At 45.0% G+C, this 17,858-nt stretch overlaps 1 protein-coding gene across 1 annotated transcript in view; it reads right to left on the reverse strand.

Annotated features, from left to right (window-relative positions):
• The window catches only part of LIMD1 (LIM domains containing 1), a 93,031-nt gene that overhangs the window by 30,377 nt on the left and 44,796 nt on the right, over positions 1-17,858 (reverse strand). Inside the window, exon 2 of the mRNA XM_025377596.1 lies at positions 16,745-16,846. Within this exon, the coding sequence (XP_025233381.1) occupies positions 16,745-16,846 (102 nt within the window). The remainder of the gene's footprint in view (positions 1-16,744; positions 16,847-17,858) is intronic.

A 17,858-nucleotide genomic window follows, 5' to 3' on the forward strand; every position in this document is an offset into this window, starting at 1 on the left:
TAACTGCATCTCAGAACAATGCTCAGAAGATTTAAAGAATACAAAATATCCAAGATTCAATAAGGTAAAGTTTACAATGTCTGGTAGCCAATCAAATATTCCCAGGCATGCAAAGAGGCAGGAAAGCACAACCCATAGGGAAGAGAATAATCAATCTATGGAAATCAACCCCAATCAGACACAGATATTAGAATTAGCAGAGAAGGACATTAAAAGCTATTGTTTCCATATTCAATATGTTGGAAATGTTAAGTAGCAACATGGAAAATATTAAAAAGGCTCAAACTGAGCTGCTAGAGATGAAAACCAAAATGTCTGAGATAAAGAATACACTGGCTGGCCGGGCATGGTGGCTCTCACCTGTAATGCCAGCACTTAGGGAGGCCAAGGAAGGCGTATCACTTGAGGCCAGGAGTTGGAGATCAGCCTGGCCAACATGATAAAACCCCATCTCTACTAAAAATACAAAAATTAGCCAGGCATGGTGGCTCATGCCTGCAATCCCAGCTCCTTAGGAGGCTGAAGCATGAAAATCGCTGGAACCTGGGAGGCAGAGGTTGCAGTGAGCCAAGATCACACCATTGCACTCTAGCCTGGGCAACAGAGCAAGACTCTGTCTCAAAATAAATAAATAACAGGCCGGGTGCAGTGGCTCACACCTGTAATCCCAGCACTTTGGGAGGCCGAGGTGGGTGGATCACCTGAGGTGAGGAGTTTGAGACCAGCCTGGCCAGTGTGGCAAAACCCTGTCTCTACTAAAAATACAAAAATTAGCTGAGTGTGGTGGTGCACGCCTGTAATCCCAGCTACTTGGGAGGCTGAGGAAGGAGAATCGCTTGAACCCAGGAGATGGAGGTTGCATTGAGCCAAGATCACGCCATTACACTCCAGCCTGCACAATGGGGGTGAGACTCCATCCTAAAAAAAAAAATAGACATCTGATCTTTGACAAACCTGACAAAAACAAGCAATGGGGAAAGGATTCCCTACTTAATAAATGGTGCTGGGAAAACTGGCTAGCCATATCTAGAAAGCTGAAACTGGATACCTTAACACCTTATACAAAAATTAACTCAAGATGGGCCGGGCGCGGTGGCTCAAGCCTGTAATCCCAGCACTTTGGGAGGCCGAGGCGGGTGGATCACGAGGTCAGGAGATTGAGACCATCCTGGCTAACATGGTGAAACCCCGTCTCTACTAAAAATACAAAAAACTAGCCAGGCGTGGTGGCGGGCGCCTATAGTCCCAGCTACTCGGAGGCTGAGGCAGGAGAATGGCGTGAACCTGGGAGGCGGAGCTTGCAGTGAGCCGAGATCGCGCCACTGCACTCCAGCGTGGGTGACACAGCGCGAGACTCCGTCTCAAAAAAAAAAAAAAAAAAAAAAAAAAATTAACTCAAGATGGATTAAACACTTAAATGTAAGACCTAAAACCATAAAAACCCTAGAAGAAAATCTAGGCAATACCATTCAAGACACAGGCACAGGCAAAGACTTCATGACTAGAACACCAGAAGCAATGGCAACGAAAACCAAAATAGACAAATGGGATCTAATTAAACTAAAGGGTTTCTGCACAGCAAAAGAAACTATCAGCACAGTGAACAGGCAACCTACAGAATGGGAGAAAATTTTTGCAATCTATCCATCTGACAAAAGACTAATATCCAGAATCTATGAAGAACTTAAACAAATTTACAAGAAAAAAAACCCCATTAAAAAGTGGGCAAAGGATATGAACAGACACTTCTCAAAAGAAGACATTTATGCAGCCAATAGGCAAATGAAAAAATGTTCATTATCACTGGTCATTAGAGAAATGCAAATCAAAACCACAACGAGATACCATCTCACGCCAGTTAGAAAGGCGATCATTAAAAAGTCAGGAAACAACAGACGCTGGACAGGATATGGGAAATAGGAATGCTTTTACACTGTTGGTGGAGCGTAAATTAGTTCAACCATTGTGGAAGACAGCGTGGCGATTCCTCAAGGATCTAGAACTAGAAATACCATTTGACCCAGCAATCCCATTATTGGGTATATACCCAAAAGATTATAAATCACGCTGCTATAAAGACTCATGCACACGTATGTTTACTGCAGCACTATTCACAATAGCAAAGACTTGGAACCAACCCAAATGTCCATCAATAATAGACTGGATAAAGAAAATGTGGCACATATACACCACATAATACTATGCAGTCATAAAAAAGGATGAGTTCAATACTATGCAGTCATAAAAGGGACATGGATGAAGCTGGAAACCATCATTCTCAGCAAACTATCACAAGGACAGAAAACCAAACACCGTATGTTCTCACTCATAAGTGAGAGTTGAACGATGAGAACACGTGGACACAGGGAGGGGACATCATACACTGGAGCCTATGAGGGGGGTGGGGGACTGGGGAAGGGATAACATTAGGAGAAATACCTAATGTAAATGATGAGTTGATGGGTGCAGCAAACCAATATATGGCTCATGTATACATATGTAACAAATCTGCACATTGTGCACATGTACCCCAGAACTTAAAGTATAATAAATAAATAAATAATAAATAAATAACAAAAAACTTTTTAAAATTTTTAGAAAAGAGAATACATTGGATGGGATTAATGGCAGATTACACCCTGCAAGAGAAAACATTAGTGAATTTAAAGGTACAGCAATAGAAAATGTCCAAAATTAAATGAGAGGAAAAGAATTTTTTAAATAATGAAATGGGCATTAAGTGAGCTGTGGGACAACTTCAGGGTGCCTAAGATTGGAGTAATTGGAGTCCCTAGTGGAAGGGGAGAAATGTAAAGAAACGGATTTGATGAAGACTACAAACCCGCAGATCCAAGAAGCTCAACAAACCCCTAAGCACAAGAAACATGAAAAGTATATCAAGGGATATCATAATCAAATTTCTCCAAATCAATGATAAAATCTTAAAAGCAGTCAGAAGAGGGGAAAAACATGTTACATACAGAGAATAGAGACATCAGATTTCTCATTAAAAACAAAATAAGTGAGAAAATAGTAAAAACAAAAACAAACAAAAAAAACTTTAAGGAACTCAGAAAGTATCAAGCTAGAATTCTATATCCAGCAAAAAAATACATATTTCAAAATAAAAAAAGTGAAAGAAAGATAAATTCAGATATACAAAAGTTTAAACAATTCATCACCAGATCAGCACGTGACAAAGAAAAAATGTTAAGAGAAGTCCTTCAAGCAGAAGGAAAAATGGTACCAGATGAAAAAACCGGGCCGGGCGCGGTGGCTCAAGCTTGTAATCCCAGCACTTTGGGAGGCCGAGACGGGCGGATCACGAGGTCGGGAGATCGAGACCATCCTGGCTAACCCGGTGAAACCCCGTCTCTACTAAAAAATACAAAAAACTAGCCGGGCGAGGTGGCGGGCTCCTGTAGTCCCAGCTACTCCGGAGGCTGAGGCAGGAGAATGGCGTAAACCCGGGAGGCGGAGCTTGCAGTGAGCTGAGATCCGGCCACAGCACTCCAGCCTGGGCGACAGAGCGAGACTCCGTCTCAAAAAAAAAAAAAAGAAAAAAAAAAAAAAAAAGAAAAAAAAAGAAAAAACCGGAATCTAAACAAAGGGATGAGGAGGAGCAGAAATGGCAAATGTATGGACAAGTGAGACTTTTTTCTTATTAGTTAAATCTCTTTAAAACTTTTAGAAGAAAACATGGACATGAATCTTCGTGACCTTGGGTCAGCCAATGTTTTCCTACAAAAAGCACTAAAAACACAGGCAAATAAAGAAAAAAAAAAGTAGATAAATTATACTGTATCAAAGATTTAAAATCTTTGTGCTGTAAACAATACCATCAAGAAAATGAAATGACAGTCCACAGAATGAAAGAAAATTTTTGCAAATCCTATATCTGACAGGAGATTGATATGTAAAACATATAAAGAACTATTAAGACTCAATAATAAAAAGACAATCCAAGTAAAAATGAGCAGGGAATTGAGAAGACATTTTTCCACATAAGACATACAAATGGCCAATAAATGTATGAAAAGATGCTCAACATCATTAATCATCAGGAAAATGCAAATCAAAATAACAATGAGATCCAACTTCACACCAAATAGGATAGTTAGAATAAAAAAAACTAGTTAAGCATAAGTGTTGGCAAGGATGTGGAAATACTGGAACCCTCATACATGGCTGGTGGGAATGTAAAATGGTAAAGCTTCTTTGAAAAACAGGTCCTCAAAAGGTCATAGTTACCATATGACCCAGCAATTTCACTGCTAGTATTTACTCAAGAGAACAGAAATGATATGTTCACATAAACACCTGTCTAGGAATGTTCATAGCAACATTATTTATAATAGCCCAAAATAAAAACAAGTATCTATCAACTGCTGAATCAATAAAATATGCTACATCATCTATACAAGGGAATAGTATTCAGCCACAAAATGGTATGAGATACTGATTCATGCTACAACGTGGATGAACCTGGAATGCATGCTAAGTGAAAAAAGCCAGACACAGAAGATCATATATGATATGATTCCATTCATATGAAATACCCAGAATAGGCAAATCTATAGGGATAGGAAGTAGATCAGTAGTTGCTTAGGGATGAGGCAAGGCGGGTGAGGAGGTGAAGTGATGAGTATCAGGTAATGGGAAAGTGTCACCTTTATTTATTCCAACATTTATTCTGTGTTCAGAATTATACCAAAGGTGCTGAAGGGTTATAAGGAGTAAAATCATGATCAGTTAAACCCTGTCCCTATTCTCCCAAAACCGATCATCTAGGGGGAGACAGAGATCCCTGCAAACAGTTTCAATCCAATCATAATTGAAAACACCCTAGGGCAGGCAAATGAACAAGGTACATGTGGGACCCAAGATGAGGGGAGCCGCAATGGAGATGGCATTGGAAGACACTGAAGGGGGAGTGATGTTCACCTGGGTGGTGATGAAGGGTAAGGGTGACAAGGTACAGGGGTAGAAAATGACAGGGGCTTCAGCGCTTCAGGAGGCTGTGGGGCAGCGGGGGAGGGGGCTAGTTTGAAAGAAGACAGGAAAGAAGTTAGAACTAATTTAAGGAATGTCTTAAACACTAGGCAAAAGAACTGGACTACAATGTTAAGGCAAAAAGTAGCTGAAGGTCTCTGAGCTGGAGAGTGGCCTCCTCACTGCTGTGCCCAGAGACCAGACTGGAGGTGACAGCAGTGATCCATGCAAGAGACAGAGATGGTCTGCCCAAAACAGGGCATCTGGGACCCTGCTGGCATCCAAATGCCACCAGTGGTGACCACTGCAGGGCTGCTGCTGACGTGGAGAGGCAGCTGTCACCCTGCCCCTGAACACAGGGAAGGGTCTGCATCCTCTTGCCAGGTGTTGGATTTGCCAGACCCCCAGGCTGGCCCGTGCCCTGTCATGCATCTGGTCCTTGAAAACCCGGCCACAGGATCCACACCCAGCCAACCTCAGTACTCCTGGGAAGAGTCTGGGAGCTCCCATGGTAAGAGTTCACTTCCCCTTTAAACTTTAACTGGCAGGAAGGTTATGTTGGCTTTGAGTCATCAAATCAACAGGATCTTACGCAGCAGATGGTTATGAAGGCTATGGAGCAATGAGGGAAAAGGCATATGATATATCTGTAAGTGGAAAAAGCAGGGCATAAAAGTAAACATACACTGTGATGACAACCAGGCAAAAACGTCTATGCAGGTACAGCATATGTTTTTGGAGGTTCTTTTTGGTATTGAATTATAGGTGATTTTCTTCTTCCATATATATTTTTTGACAATGTGACTATATTGACTAGGTGACGTATAAAGTATCAAAAACAAGAAACTTCATGAGTAATTTCCTATTAATAAGTGAACTCTGGCTAAGAAGATTTAGAGGCTGGGCATTGTGGCTCGCACTTGTAATTCCAGCACTTTGGGAGGCCAAGGCAGGAGGATCACTTGAGCCTAAGAGTTTGAGACCAATCTGGGCAACATAGTGGGACTCCATCTCTACAAAAATTAATTTTAAAAAAATTAGCCAGGGGACTAAAGGGACTGAGGTTGGGGGATCACTTGAGCCTGTGAGGCAGAGGTTGCGGTGAGCCATCATCGTAACACTGCACTCCAGCCTGAGTGACAGAGTGATACTTTGTCTCCAAAAAAAAAAAAGATTTAGGAGCAAGAGGCTTTATATGCAGTCCAATACAGTAGCCACAAGCTGCAGGTGGCTACTAAAATAAATTTAAACTTTAATTAATTAAAATGAAATAAAATGGAAAATGCAGTTCCTTAGTCACACTAGCCACATTTCAAGTGCTCAAGAGCCCCACGTGGCCAGTAGCTGCTGTGTTGGATGGTGCAGGTCTATAGGTCAAAGAGAGGCCAGAGGACTGAAGTCCACATGAAGGTTGAGTGGGCTGGTGGTGAGGACCACTGCAGGGCCACAGCCAACTTCCCAGCTAACTTCATCACATCCCCCAGGATGCTCCCCCTGCACATGCAGATCTCAAAAACTGGGATCTCTGCAGGCAGAGCCAGAGGTCGGCACCGCAACAGGCTCCTTGTGATGGTGACTGACTGACGCGCAGTGAGGGTGAAGGCCATGGATGTGGTGGCAAGCATATACGCAGTGGCTACGTGCCCCTGGGCACGAACCCACTTCCCCACTCACCAGCTGGGCAACCGCTCTGAGTCCCCATGACCTCTTGTGTAAGATGAGTGTGGCTGGAAGGCAAGCAAGGGACACAAGAAGACAGCCATGTGCAGCTTGTGTCTACTGTATTGGACTGCATATAAAGCCTCTAGTTCCCGAATCTTTTTTTTTTTTTTTTTTTTGAGACAGAGTCTCACTCTGTTACTCAGTCTGGAGTGCGGTAGCATGATCATGGCTCACTGCAATAAATGCACTAAATGTTCCACAGACAGCAGCTCGCATTACACTGACTTACAGGCATGGATCCACTGATGGGCAACTATGAGTGCAAACAAAACTGTCAGTGAAAGGAGGAGAGAGGAGGGAAAGGAAAGGGAAGGAGAAGGAAGCTGAAGGGGCCAGAGCCAGGGGCAGAAATGTAAGAGAACAGCTGAGAGACACATGAAGAAGGGATACTCTCAGTGAGATGAGAGGGCCACGGAAACCTGAGGAGGGCCTACGATGCCAGAATACAGTCAGACCTGGGTAAAAGAGTTTACTCCCTAACCCAGGACTCTGGCTCTCAGATGAGGCACTGCAGTGCAACATCTTCCTGCTAATTACCATGTGATGCTCCTGTCGTATCGGAGCTGCTCTTCATTCTCCTCTTAGACTTGAGAAGACAGATGACACCCTGGGCACCACCAAGTATCACCCTTGGTCTGGGACTACCACGGGGGAAAGGTGCAGACTTCCAACAAAAACCAGACATGTGCAATATCAGGAGCTTATGATGGAGACACGGCAACATAAGGTATAGGTTACACCAAAGTTAACCTCTACAATATACTGCAAAACCCTCAGACTCTGTTCAGACGATAGGAACAAAGAAGTCTGATGGTCTCCCCTCTCAGGGACTTCCTGGCCTCTGACTGAACCAGCAGAGTCTGACCTGGGAAACCAGGTTTGGCCCCAACTCCAGCGCACTAGTAGAACTAGGCTTGCAGGAGACAGACACAAGAGACCCTTTGATAACCAAAGCAAGTGGCCCCTCCACTCTCTTCTGACCCCTGCGGCCCTCTGGCTAGCTCCAGCCTATTTTGGTTGCTTCCTGATCTTTCCCGTGCCCACTGATTTCCTTTAGCATCTGCCCACTCTTCCTTTCTCACGTTCTTGATCTTCAGCTTTTTCCTTAGGTCCTGCTGACTCATTCAGCTCATACAGAACTGCTGAATATGATGAGAAATATTGGGACAATTCAACAGCTCAGAAATTCGGGGATCAAAGCCCTTAGTCCATTTCTCTACTTTGGGTACATCCCACTATTGAATTCTAGCCCCCCATTCCCAGCCCCAGGCCACTCCTGCACTCACAACTCGAGGGTGGCCAAAAACCCAGTCTCTGTTCTCACACAACCCCAAGGCAGCTGCTGAACCTGAAAAGGCAAGGCAAGGCCCCATGGCTAGAGCCCGGCTCCTGTCTTTGGCAAATACTCTCTCTAAGCAAAGGTAATTTAATATAGTGGATAACAGCGAGAGCTGTGGATCCATGGGTCTTGGGTTCAAGTGCTGACCACACCACTTAACAGTGACGTAGCCAACCACAAACTAAACTCCCCAAGCCTCAATCTGTACATCTTAAGTTAAGAGTAACAATAATAATGAACGCTGAACTCAGTGAATTGTTACAGGATTTAGTGAGCCGCCATGGGCGGAGAAGGGCTACATGGTGTCAGGCCCACAGTAAGCTAGAAAGCTTACCTATAAATTATCTATAAATACCGCGGTGACTGTTTTACAGAAGCAGACCTGCATGAATTAAAGGAAGACCTCCCTAGTTCAGGCTTAACTAATTCAAAATGTGGAAGCATTTTCAGGGGCTGGGTTGATGAGGTCATTTACAAAGTCAACAAAAAAGGGAAAGGATTTCAGATGCAGTATTTAGACTGTAAGAAAAACAAAATAGCTGACAAGAACCCTCCAGTTCAGAGGGGTGAGTCAATCACCAAGCACTTATTCATTTGCTAAGAACCTCTGTTTCACAACACTAGGCTTGGTCCTAATTGTTTTATCTATCTCAAGTAACAAAATGGCATTTTGTGAGTGTTCTAGATGCAGGCTTTTTACTAAGAAAGGCTTTCTTCCAACTGGGTCTCAACAAGTGAGATTTTACTATAAATCCCATCCGCAATCTTCAACAGGCATGGACATTCGGTTTTTGGAAGGTGAAATGAGCAATGGTATATACTCTTAGTTTTGCTTTTTCTCCCCACTAAGGCATGGCTGGCAGGTCACAGTGCATTTTGTACCCAGGAATATAAACAGTAGGTTACACCACTGCAATTCATTCTGGCCTTGACTTACACATCCCAGCACCATCCCAAGTGGACCCTGTCTGGCCCTCTGCAGCCTTCCACTGAGCTCGGGCCTGCACTGGGCATAATTTCTGTCAGCTGTGGGACTGGCTGCTTCCCAACTTCCATCCCCAAGGTGGGCACCCCCATGCTCCATGGGCTTCTGGCGGGCAGCGTGTATTTACCTAGTCCATCATTTTCCATCTTATATCATCAAAAAACTAATAGGAATCATGACAATGACATGGCAAGCAGGTTTCACCTGACTGTAGGATGGAATTTGTTTAGTCTATGAAATGAATGTCTTACTTTTAAACCTTAGTCTGCCTGGAGTGAGGACACAGGACCTTGCCTACTTCTCCCTCACAGACCATTCTTTTTTTTTTTTTTTTTGAGACGGAGTCTCACTCTGTTGCCCAGAATGGAGCACAGTGGCGCAATCTTGGCTCACTGCAAACTCCGCCTTCCGGGTTCAACCGATTCTCCTGCCTCAGCCTCCCAAATAGCTAGGATTACAGGCACGTGCCACCACACCCAGTTAATTTTTGTATTTTCAGTAGAGATGGGGTCTTGCCATGTTACCCAAGCTGGTGTCAAACTCCTGACCTCAAGTGATCTACCTGCCTCAGCCTCCCAAAGTGCTGGGATTACAGGCTGAGCCACCACGCCTGGCCTCACAGACTATTCTGGAAGGTGCTGAGAAGTCCACTCAACCCCACATGTCAGCACATTGTTCCTCCTCTCACATTGCTGCTTCTGAGGCACAGGTGGGCGCCAGCCTCCCTCAGACAGGCCACTTGACACATAAGTGGACACAGCTGCCAACAAAGGCCACTCCTGACCTCTCCAAGGACCTCCCTCCCACTCCAGGGTGTGCCAACAGCTTCCTGAGAGCATCCAGAGCCAGTGGGGGGCATGGCTGCCTGGGGTGGATAGAGCCTGAGAGGGGAGGAGGGAGACCCACAGCACTCATCTCCACAGCAACCAAACATTCCCAGCCCAAGGAGCACAGCAAGAAAGAAGGGAACTTGAACAAACCACACAAACGCCCACACCACAACCTGATGCTTACTGCTAGCACGAACACCAAGGAAACAATCCCACAGAGGCAAGGAAAGATGCTGCACGAAGATGCTGGCTGGGGCTGTGTGTAACAACCCACAAGCCAGCCATGAACAGTGGCACGACTCAGTCGATCACCAAGTAACTTAAAATTACTATTATGAACTATGACATGACGTTAAATTAAAAAGGATACAACACTGTTTATATACTATGATCACAACTCTAAAAAGTGTGTATAAATTTGGAGAAAAACTGGCAAGGAAAACATAAAAGTGACAGTAGCTGAGCTACAACGCTAACATAACAGGTTTCTGTCTTTAAAATTTTCTTTGCAGTGGCCAGATGTGGTGGCTCACGCCTGTAATCCCAGCACTTTGGGAGGCCAAGACAGACAGACTGCTTGAGCCCAGGAGTTCGAGACCAGCCTGGGCAACATAGCAAGACCCTGTGTTTACAAAAAATAATAAAAAAACAGCTGAACATGGTGGTGCATGTCTGTAATCCCAGCTACTCAGGAGGCTAAGGTAGGAGGATCGCCTGAGCCCAAGAGTTCAAGTCTGCAGTGAGCTGTGATCACACCACTGCACTCCAGCTTGTACGACAGAGCAAGACCCTGTCTCAAAAAAAAAAAAAAAAAAAAGATAAAATTGTTCTCACAGCTTTCCCCATTGCTGCTTCTTATCAGTAGATGGGGAAATGTGCATATCCGTGTAAGGGAACCTGCCTCGGTGCCTGGGAGAACCTGCACGTAGCCATGTACACAAGGGTTTGCCTGGATCTTGGTGGAACACCTTGTAGGCTTCCAGAACACAAAAGGATGCATGGCTATCTCTCATTCACCTCCCTATTCCCCTAGGAGCCTGTCACCAGACAGTGTCTTCTCTCTAATGAGGTATGGGGATTTCTGCCTGCCCCTCAGAACAGAGCTGTGGGCTCTGAGATCACTTAGCTGCAGTCTAAAACTGCTTCTCAAAATCCCACTTGTGTGGTAGTCATCAGCCTCTTTTGCTTCAGTGTCATCCTCTGCAGTGTATGGGACAAGGATCCAGGAAGATGGTACGTTCGACATATTCGTTGTGTTGCCTATGTAAGTAATAAACAGCCTGAAGTAACAGAGACTTGTTGTATCTTTACCAAACTAGTCAGGCCCTGGACTTGCCCTGTAAATGTGTGTAAGCTTAACAGTATCCCAATACTATGTTTTAATGCAGTATCAATGGACCTCAAGAAGTATGTGTATATACCAACAGATACCTCCATATGCCATATGCTGTATATAAAAATATAAAATATAAATAAAATAAAATGTATATAAATAAATATAAAATCTGGCTTTACATACTATATATAGTGTTTTAAACTAGATTTTCATAAATGAAATGGGAAAATAGAAAAGATACATATACAAATATGTTCAGAAATATACACACTAACCAGATTCTATCAATAAACAAAATAAGATAAAGAACAAAGAAAACACACTTCTTTTTGCTTGACTAGGTGGAATTAATCAGAGGAGGGAGAACCAGAAAAACAGGGAAGTACAGGTGAGCATAGATTCAAGAGGCCTGGATTCCGCGCCAGCTCCATAGCCAGGTTTTTGACCTTGAGAAATTCTCTTTCCCTGTCTGCCCCCATTTTCTCTTCTAAGAGTACCCAGACCCCCAGCTGTGCCGTCTCCATGGTGCTGAGGCTCACAGAGACACACTCAGGACCTGCAGAGCTGAGACATAGAGCTCCCGGGTGCCTCCTTCTGCTGAAAGCTGAGGTAAAGGGCAGCAATCTGGTAACTGAAAAAAGGCAAGTCACCTCCAGTGTCTAAGAGAAGCTGCTGAGACACATGCCCAGTCTCCAACATTCCAACTGTTCTTTGGAATTGGAGAGGAAGTGGGACATTCACACAGCAGGAGAGTGTGCAGCCCCAGAGCAAGCAGCAATGCCCCTGTACTCACTTTTTGACAAAATCCGAATCCTCATTCCTTCAGCAACTCTGTTCTAGGGCCTGGTTTGCTGGCAATGGATCCACAGGGAGTGCGGTTCACCATTTATGTAATAACACCAACAAAGGTTGGACATGGTGCCTTGCACTTGTAATTCCAGCACTTTGGGAGGCCGAGGCAGGCAGATCACCTGAGGTCAGGAGTTCAAGACCAGCCTGGTCAACAAGGTGAAACCCTGTCTCTACGAAAAATACAAAATTAGCCAGGCCTGGTGGTGCATGCCTGTAGCCCCAGCTACTTAGGAGGCTGAGAGGCAGGAGAATCGCTTGAACCCAGGAGGCAGAGGTTGCAGTGAGCCGAGATCGCGCCACTGCACTCCAGCCTGGGCAACAGAGTGAGATCTGTCTTAAAAACAAACAAACAAACAGAACAAAACAAAACAAGAAAGCAGAGTGCACCAAATTCAGGAGAAGTCTCTTCCTGCTAAGGAAACAGGGAAGGCTTCCTGGAAGAGGAGGCATTTGAGCTGAGTCATAAGACTGGACAGACAAATGTATTAAGTGAATGGGGAGAGGCTATTCTAGAGAACAATGTGATCAGAGGCATGGAAGTGAAAAAGAGAAATTCAGTTTGACTGGAATAGGAAGCAGGAAGTGATAAGACAGGGACAAGACCACAAAGGCCTTCAATGCTAGACCAATCAAAAACTAAACCAGATCTGTCTTCCTTAAGTGTCTGTGCTTGTCACAATTTGAAGAAAGAGAAACTCACTCCATTAAGAAATAGACAGTCACACAAGCAGCCATGGGTGCCCATAGACTCATCTGTAATGGGTTGAATGTCTACATCCCCCTAAAATTCCTATGTTAAAATCCTAACCTCTGGCCGGACACGGTGGCTCATGCCTGTAATCCCAGCACTGTGGGAAGCCAAGGCGGGTGGATTACCTGAGGTCAGGACTTCGAGACCAGCCTGACCAACGTGGAGAAATCCCATCTCTACTAAATATACAAAAATTAGTGGGGCATGGTGGCGCATGCCTGTAATCCCAGCTACTTGGGAGGGTGAGGCAGGAGAATCGTTTGAACCCGGGAGGCGGAGGTTGTGGTGAGCTGAGACCACGCCATTGCACTCCAGCCTGGGCAATAAGAGAGGAACTCCATCTCAAAAAAAAAAAAAAAAAAAGTCCTAACCTCCAAGGTGATGGGATTAGGGGGTAGGGCCTTTGGGAGGTGATTCTCATGAGGTGGAACCCTCAAGGAATGGGATTAGTGCCCTTATAAAGGAGATCCCAGAGAGCTCCCTTCCACCATATGAGTACCCAGGAAGCGGGCCCTTAACCGACACCTCATCTGCCAGCACCTTGATCTTGAACTTTCCAGCCTTTAGAACTGTGAGAAATACATTTCTATTGTTTATAAGCCAACCAGTGTATGGTACTTTGTTATAACAGTCCAAACAGACTAAGATGCTCATCAACTGGTTTTCCCTCACCAACAGCTTCCCTAATTCAAATGGTAATTGCTTGAGGTGGAAAACAGCCTCTCCTTAATATTTATTTTCTTTTTCCTGAAAAATAGAGCAAGTATTGAGAAACCGTTGCAAGAGTCAAAGGTCAAACATAAACTGTAAAGGAAGATCTGATACAAGCAGCCAAGAAACAAGAAAAAATGCTCAAGGGCCAGGTGTGGCAGCTCATGCCAGTAATCCCAGCCCTGTGGGAGGCTGAGGTGGGAGGATCACCAGAAGTCAGGAGCTCGGGACCAGCCTGGGCAATACAGCGAGACCTCTGTCTCTACAAAAATTTTAAAACATTAACTGGGCATGGTGGCACATGCCTGCAGTCCCAGCTACTCAGAAGCTGAGGCAGAAGGGTTGCTTGAGCTCAGGAGTTCAAGGCTGCAGTGCACTACAATTACATCACTGCACTCCAGCCTGGATGACAGAGTGAGACTCCATCTCAAAACAAAACAAACCTCCACATCATCAACAATCAAAGAAATGCAAATCAAAACCACAGAATGGCCATTACTAAAAAGTTAAAAAGTAGATGTTGGCAAGGTTATAGAGAAAAGGCAATGCTTATACACAGTTGGTGGGAGTGTAAATTAGTTCAGCCACTGTGGAAAGCAGTTTGGAGATTTCTCAAAGAACTAAAAATAGAGCTACCATTTGACCCAGCAATCCCATTACTGGATATATATACAAAGAAAAGTAAATCTTCTACCAAAGATACCTGCACTCGTATGTTTACCACCACACTATTCACAATAGCAAAGACATGGAATCAACCTAGGTGCCCATCAGCAGTGGACTAAATAGAGAAAATGTGGTACATATACATCGCGGAATACTACACAGCCATAAAAAAGAATGACATCATGTCCTTTGCAGCAACATAGAAACACAATAAACAGAAAACCAAATATTGCATGTTCTCGCTTAGAAGTCGGAGCTAAACTTTGGATACACACAGACAAAAAGATGAGAACAATAGACAGTGGAGACTCCAAAAGGAGGGAAGAAGAGGAGGGGAAAAGGGCTGAAAAACTTTCTACTGGGTACTATGTTCACTGTCTGGGTGACAGGACCAATAGAAGCTCAAACTTCAGATTCACACAATATACCCTTGTAACAAACCTGCACCTCCTGAATCTAAAACTAAAATTAAAATGTAACTAACAAACTAAATAAATAAATAAAAGAGGGCCTAAACACAGCTCCCATACAGATAAAATACAAACATGTGCCCAAGGCTTTATTTAACTCATCAATTAATAAATGAACCAATAAGTGGTATAATTGGGAGAATTCAAAGAACCACAGACCATCAGGAATGTTGAAATCAATTTGCTTAATAGATTGCAAAACTGGTCAGTCTCCACAGGGCAACAGTCATCAACTGCACCTCCACCGGACAGTCTGCATTGCTATAGACAAGAATCGTGTTTGTTACCATCAATATTCTACAACTTACAGAGTGCAACATAGCTCAGACAAGGAAAGGCCCCTAGACCCAGAGAATTCGATAACCAGACCACTCCTAGATTTCCACTGCCAACATTCACTAGGCTTTTTGATTCATCTCAAAGTCTTTCCCTACATAGGTGAACACTGAACAATGGGTAAACCATAAACTCTCAGGCATGTGTTCCAGGGGAAATTGCAGTGAGGACTGAAGCGTGAGGTTCAGAACTCAGGCATCTGCCTGGACCATGAAGGCTCAGCAGGTTAGGAGGCCACTGGTTAACCATGTGCACTGGTTAACTTTATACTGAGAATTAGGATCTCTGGCTGTGAACAAGTTCTTCCCCTTCCCTTCTCCAGGAGGATCCAAAATGAGGAGCCCCAAACTAATGGTGGTCAGCCCTGACCACACCCTGGAAGAATCCGAGAAACTGTGAAAAAATACACTTGCCCGTCTTGGGTGGATGAGGTGGCTCACGCCTGTAATCCCAGCACTTTGGGAGGCCGAGGAGGGTAGATCACAAGGTCAAGAGATCAAGACCATCCTGGCCAACATGTCTCTACTAAAAATACAAAAATTAGCTGGGCGTGGTGGCGCACACCTGTAGTCCCAGCTACTCGGGAGGCTGAAGCAGGAGAATCGCTTGAACCCAGGAGGCGGAGGTTGTAGTGAGCTGAGATTGCACCACTGCACTCCAGCCTGGCAACAGAGGGAGACTCCATCTCAAAAAAAAACAAAAACACACTTGCCCCACTCTAGGAATTCCAAGGGTGATGCCCTGGCCCCACCCTTGATTAGGAGAATCAGAGCTAAATCCTAATCTGATAGGATTAGCTAGGAATCTCGCTAATCTGATTCTGCTAATCAAGGGTGGGGCCAGGGCATCATTGGGTTTTAAAGTCTCCACAGATGACTCTAATGAGCAGCAGGATTGCAAACCACGAGGCCAGATGGTAAGAAAGACCCCTTTGTCCCTGACACCCTGTGACTCTGCTATAACGTTCCCTTTTAGTTGAGAGCTGCTAGCCTCAGGATAGGATTGAGAATATAGGCAGGACATTTTCTAAAAATACTCCTCAAAATTAATATTTGATAGAGACCAGAAAACAAGCACAATCCATAACTTGGTCAGACTTGGCAAGCACGCAATGTGTTAGAATCTTCCACAGGGAGCTGTTGCCATCCATTCAATCCAGACTCCTGATGGGCTGCCTGAATTATAATGCACGTACTGCAGTATAAAGATGCCCACAGGTGTGTGCTAGGTAGGCACCAGCACACGGGTGGCGTGCACACACACCTCATGCTCATACAGCAGCCTCCGAATCAAAGGTGAGGTAAGGAAGTTGGTTACAGAGTAATAAAGGAGCCCCCCACCTCACACTGGGGTAGCTGACTGACTTATCACTTTTGGTTGGCTGGTCCCCACAGTGGGGGAGAGAACTGACAAACAGGGTAGACATGGTGAATCCCAGCACTTCCTCCCAAATCTTCTGAAACCTCTTCTTATGTATTTCAAACCTGATGTGATTAGGGATCACTCTGAACTCGTTCAACTTATTACCGGAATCACAGGCAATCTTTGGTATTGTGTGAAGTCACCGTGCCCTGATCGGCCTCTGGTGGTGGTAAGAAACCCTGCTGTAAAAGACACTGTCTGGCTTTTCTGTGGGGCCGAGGAGGGCCATGGACCAACTGTCTCCGGAAAGATGATCTTCTCTCTCCTCCCTTTCTCGGTCCCCAAGTTCCTTACCCATCCCCCACACACCCGACACCCACACCCACACTTACTGCAAGCTGCACAGGTGAAGCATGTGTCGTGGTAGAGGTTCCCCATGGCCTGGCAGGCCTGGCCAGCCCCAAACACCCCTTTGCTGCATTTCACACAGGCTCCTGCAAGGACAAGAGAAACATCAGTGAGTCAGGAGGGAACCAGTGGAAACTGAGTCATAAAAAAGCCAATGAACAAAGCATCATACCATGGCCAGCCCACCACCAAATCCAGTGGATGACTCATTTGAAGTGTCTTTCCCTCCCTCTCCCTCTGTCACTCTTTTAACTGCAGAAAACAGCTACCAGGCTGGACTTCCGGTCCCACTTTCCCTACTCCACTGTTATGCTAATGTTCAGAATACCTGGGCTTGGTCAACTCCCTCCCTCACCCGACCCAAAGCTTTCGGAAGGTTCCCACTGTTTATAAGACAGTTCACAAAGATCGCACCATCACTATAATACGCCAAACATGCAGACTGGGCAATTTCTTTTTTTCTTCTTCTTCTTTTGAGACGGGGGTTCTCGGTATGTTGCCCAGACTGGTCTCGAACTCCTAGGCTAAAGCGCTCCTCCCGCCTCAGCCTCCCAAAGTGCTAGGATTACAGGTGTGAGCCACCATGCGTGGCCAGACAATTCTAACTAAATTATTTCCTTTATTTTTCAGTGGGAACCACCAACTAGGATTTAGTAACTTCAAGTTTTACAAAAAGTATATAACACCCCAAGCCCCGGGTTTGTCACACTGCAAGCAAGTGCTCTTCCCTGCCCTTCCACCAGCAGCTCCTCACCCCCTAAGTCCCACAGGGTCTTAGCCCAGCCTTTGCTGATGAGCCCCTACCTAGTACATTCTACTCCTGCCCTTCTGTTCACTCAAGTCCTGAGGCTTTCATCTCAGCCTGCTCCACGATTCTTTCCTCAGCCTCTTCAGCTCTCTGACTCTGGGGCAACATGATGAATCAGAAATTTAAAGAGCCAGCCAGGTGTGGTGGCTCACGCCTATAATCCCAGTGCTTTGGGAGACCAGAGCAGGAGGATTGCTTGAGGCCAGGAGTTCAATACCAGCCTGGGCAACATAGGGAGATCATCCATCGAAAAGAAGGGAAGGGGAAGGGGGGGAAGGAGAAAAGGAAGG

This window comes from Theropithecus gelada, chromosome 2 (assembly GCF_003255815.1).
Source record: "Theropithecus gelada isolate Dixy chromosome 2, Tgel_1.0, whole genome shotgun sequence".
NCBI classification, from domain to species: domain Eukaryota; kingdom Metazoa; phylum Chordata; class Mammalia; order Primates; family Cercopithecidae; genus Theropithecus; species Theropithecus gelada.